General features: G+C 46.1%; 1 protein-coding gene across 2 annotated transcripts in view; it reads left to right on the top strand.

Annotated features, from left to right (window-relative positions):
* The window catches only part of LOC100749529 (neuroligin-1), a 50,738-nt gene that overhangs the window by 44,872 nt on the left and 1,331 nt on the right, over positions 1–4,535 (top strand). For both annotated transcript variants that reach the window (XR_004461815.1, XM_033320959.1), the window contains exons 7-8: positions 474–898; positions 3,638–4,535. The exon at positions 3,638–4,535 ends at the window's right edge or, in 1 of these variants, runs on beyond it. Coding sequence is in view for 1 of the 2 variants with exons in the window: in XM_033320959.1 (XP_033176850.1) it covers positions 474–898; positions 3,638–4,535 (1,323 nt within the window). In the remaining variant the exon portion in view is untranslated. The remainder of the gene's footprint in view (positions 1–473; positions 899–3,637) is intronic.

The raw sequence follows: 4,535 nt of genomic DNA, 5'->3' as shown, positions 1-4,535 counted from the left end.
CAGACACAAACATAAACACGCACGCACACAGAGGTATGTGTTCACGCGTGGTTTTACATTGTTACTACATTCAGTTAAGGCGTTTTGTGATTTTCTCGAAGCGTTTGAATCAGGCTCGATTAAAGTCGTCTAACAGCTATCGAAAGAACGATTAAGAAAGGAAAATCTGAACAATAGGAAACATCGATCGGTTGATACCGTGTTAATTACGGCCTGCGTAATGATACTTTTCTAGAAACGATACTAGTAACTCGTAGGATAAATTTCGATAAAGCATTTTTCACGTACGAAAGCAGGAGTAAAGCAATGAGAAAGGCGCATACCTCGTCCATCCTCGGCCATATCGCGATATACCTCGACTCCGAAAAAAGCCAAGCGTACGATAAAGCTTTACGATCGGCCGATGCGAAAGTTTTACGAGTGTCCCTCGAAAAGAAAACTCTCCATCAACCATCCATCCGATATGATTGCAGAACGGATTGAACGAGACCAGGAGGGATCGTATTTTACGCACTTACGTGCGAAACACCTATCGTTACCACCTTCACGAGATCTACTCGACCCTCCGTAACGAGTACACGGACTGGGAGAGAGGCGAGCAGAGTCCGTCAGCGATCTGCGAGGGCCTCCTGTCCCTGCTCGGCGACGGTCAGGTCGCTGCTCCTCTCCTAAGGCTCGCATTGCTGCACTCGGCGTCCGGAGGACGTGGTTACTTTTTGCATTTTCAGCTCGGCGACCGACCAAGTCAGAGGGGCGAGGAGGTGCCCTATCTTTTGGGGATACCTCTTCTCCGCGGAGAGGTGGTGTCCGTTCTCTTCGCCCAAGCCAACTACACTTTGGCCGATGAGAACCTGTCCAAACTGCTGGTCCACTACTTGGCCAACTTCGTAAGACGCGGGTGAGTCTTTCCGTCTTTGTTGCCCGTTTGCCAAGTTGGTTCTCGGTTTTGCACTTTACTCGCACGGTCGTGCAGACGCGATCGTACTCTGTTCCCGGACACGGCAACTTCCAGTCGACACTCTGTTTCCTTTTGACGACTGGATTCGTCGGAAAGGTAGCTGATACTTGGTCGTTTTCAGCGTGATATCGCGCGATCTGTTCGACGTCCGTTGACCTGGTTTCCACGTCAAGTATTTTTCGATATTCCATCGCGTATTTAAGAAGAATTTAATCAAGACTTGATAATAGATTAAAAATTTGCTAATACGACGTTGGGAAATTGTTACTTCGACGTGCTTAATCGCGTGCCTTTGTACGAGATTAAAGTAAATATTTTAATTTTAAGAAATTATTTTTTAATTTTCGATTGCTACAGCGCTCGAATAAAACGGGCGAGGTATTTAATGAACTAAAATTATATTTCTTCAAGAGCTCCGAACAATTTTTTAATTAATCAAACGCATGTTTTCCCCGAAAGCTTGCCTTTCTCTTTTTATTTCCTCAACGATCGACTAAAAAGTAAGATTCTTTAAGAGCAATCGTAAAATTAGCAGCGCATCCAGGACGGCGATGAAAGACGGCGTTGAGAAAACAGTCCCGAAAGCTTCGTAAAACGGTGCTATTATCGTTAAAGAAGATTGCTTCGATAAAGCTTACGGATAACAGTTGCGATTTGATTTGGAATTGCAGAGCTTCGTCGTCCGATATGCTTTGGTCGGTGTTTTTCACTTTATCGCAACGATGCTTGACGAGGAAACGACGTTCGAGTCGATCCATTTTTCTGTCTTACCGTGGAATCTAATTTTTATGCTCGCAAGTCATGAATATCGCATTTAATTGGTCTAACAGACGAGACGATCACGGTCTTCAGACCAGTGCGCAACGCAATTTTCATGCAAATACAATTTTACCCAGCTCGAGCATCAGCGCGAACCATTCGAAGTTCGACTGAAATTTCTGTCGCGTTTAAAATCGCAGAATCGGAAACTTTCTCCTTTTTCGCGTCCATGCTAGCTGAGATTTCGGTTAAAAATGCAAGTAAAATCTTACTTCTTATCTCCTTTGCAATTCTTTCCTTGTTCTCGTAACGAAATCTCGTTATTGTTTTTCTTCGTAATTTAACAGCTCGAAACTCGTAATCCACGATCACGGTCGATCGCACGGTGAATTCTATGACGAAAGATGATAGGAACTCCTTACGATTATTTCTAGGCAGCAGAAGACAAGTAAAGCCGAAGGGGAACTTTCTGCTTGCAAACTTTTCGTTTTCACCCGAAACAACGCTTTCTTCCCACTTGCCGCAACTTTGAAAGAAATTAGAACCGTCTCGATATCGGAACGCGCACACACGATCGATCCCATCGATGTCGCTATCAAAATATCAACGTCTTAATTAACACGATCGCAGCGGCTCCGATCGCGAAACTTTAATCAACACGTTCGGCACAACTTTTCGAATTACCAACGCGTTTAGTTTTCCGATCGGCTTCGGGCTGAAACGATCGAAACCGACGGACGAGAGTCGATCGTTCTTCTTAATTTCGGCGATTTAAAGCGGAGGAAGTTGAACGTGTTCGTGAAAACGGCGACGACGACTATGGGGAACCGAGGCAGGACCGCCAGGAATTCTGATAACGAAGCAAATGGCAACGTAGTCAGCTGCAAGTTCCAAACTTGCAATTACGATGACGCGAGGCTAGTTTCTTGTTACGTGCTGCCGCGTTTCCTGAACCGAATACAATTAGCTAAAGTTACGCGTTCCTCGAGTTAGAGTTGGACTAATAATATAATCGTTGGATTAGAGCGCGTTGTGTAATTCGATATCGATATGACATGTCCCTGACTCTCTAATCAGACGGTATAAGATAATTACATTGAGATAATATCAGATAATTTCTCGCGAAAATTAGTTTCGAGCAGTAGAAAAATCAATTTTACTTGAAAATTGACGAGCGAAATGATGGAAACGCAGGCAATTTTCAACGATTTAACGATTTCGTGTATTTTTTCCAAATAAAATTTACATCTAAGGGAAAGACGTACATATAACGTTTAAGATTAAGTAACGTTCGAAAGAAACTCGAGAAAACGTGTTTAGATCTATCGTTGAACGCACAAAGAGTATAACACGAAAATCAAACGAGCAAAAAAAGAAATTGGCCAACAACTTCGATGATATAGAAATCTACGCTCTTCTATGCTTAAAGTGTCATTGTCGTTTAAGTATTCCGTAATTAGAAAAATTTGCACGATTCGATTCAACGATTTTGCGTCACCACCACGCATGCATCTCCTCGAATCTCAGCTCGGTGGAGTCTATATTTTCCTACTTGCGAACATCGTTTCGTTGATTCTTTCATTCTCTCGTAAGCAAGAACGCGACAACTCGGTGGTTTTCTTCTTCTTTTTTTTTTTTATTTTTTTTCTTTTTTTGTTCTTTGCTTGGACATATAATAGCACGCAGATCCGAAAGAAAAAAGAAACGCGGACGTGTTTGCTAAATCGCAGGAATCTGTAATCGCTTTTATCCGTGTTAAATGTCCTCCGTAACAAGACGAACGTACCCCGTAATCCCCGGATTTTGAATAGTAGCGAGATAGCCGCTCCTCGAACCGATCAAGGTTCGGAGCACGATCCGTATCTATAGCGGAGACCGTTTGATCGAGACGCGTGTGTTGGCGCACGCGTGATGTTTCAGGGACCCGAACGGCGTCAGCCCGTTGACATCGGGATCCGACGGGCTTCCGACCAGCCCGCCGTTTTGGGATTCGTACGATTCGATAAATCAGCTGTACCTAGAGGCCGGTCGTAGCACGGAAATGCGGTCGCATTACAGGGGCCACAAGATGTCTCTGTGGTTGAATCTGTTGCCGCAACTCCATCGACCCGGATACGAAATCAGCATGCGTCACCATCATCTGGTCGACAGCCCTAGCCTGTACGAAGGTGCGGTGCGCCAGCAGACCGAAGCGCTGCCGTTGCCAGCGCCTCCGCTCCCGGTACCGTCACCCACCGAGCCATCCTCGATCTCGAGCGCGATATCGACCACCGAGTGTACGCCGAACGCTACGGTCGCGACCACCGTGGCGACTACCTCGAGAACTTTGCAGCATCCGAACCTGGGCCCAGCGCCTAACAATCTTCTTAGAAAGCTGGCCTCCAGTCATTATCAAAGCTACACCACAGCCCTCACAGTCACCATAGCCGTTGGCGTGTTTCTCTTGTTACTGAACATTCTCATTTTCGCCGGCATCTACCATCAGAGGGACAGGAACGCTTCGAACGCGGCCGGAGGTTTATCTTCGGGCTTTGGAGATAAGAAGAAGGAGGAGCTATTGGAAGCAGGGTGTTCCGGTATCGAGGTGTCCTCGGGAAAACAGAGGCTATCTTCCTTGAATCTGATGGACTCGCCGTCTTCGAGTCCGCCACCGCATAAAGCGAAACTGGCGCAGGAGTTGGAATTACAGTTGCAGGAGTTTCAATGTTCTCCGCCTCCAGGCGGAGGCAAGAGAGTGTTAGAACCACCGTTGTACAGTAGAAGTCCGTGCGTCCAGAGGACGCGCACTCCATCGCCTTGCGTAGACGCGACCACTGCC

Source organism: Bombus impatiens, unplaced genomic scaffold (assembly GCF_000188095.3).
Source record: "Bombus impatiens unplaced genomic scaffold, BIMP_2.2 scf_0377, whole genome shotgun sequence".
NCBI lineage: Eukaryota > Metazoa > Arthropoda > Insecta > Hymenoptera > Apidae > Bombus > Bombus impatiens.
Note: the sequence above shows the minus strand (reverse complement) of the source record. Positions and strands in the feature narration are given on the sequence as shown.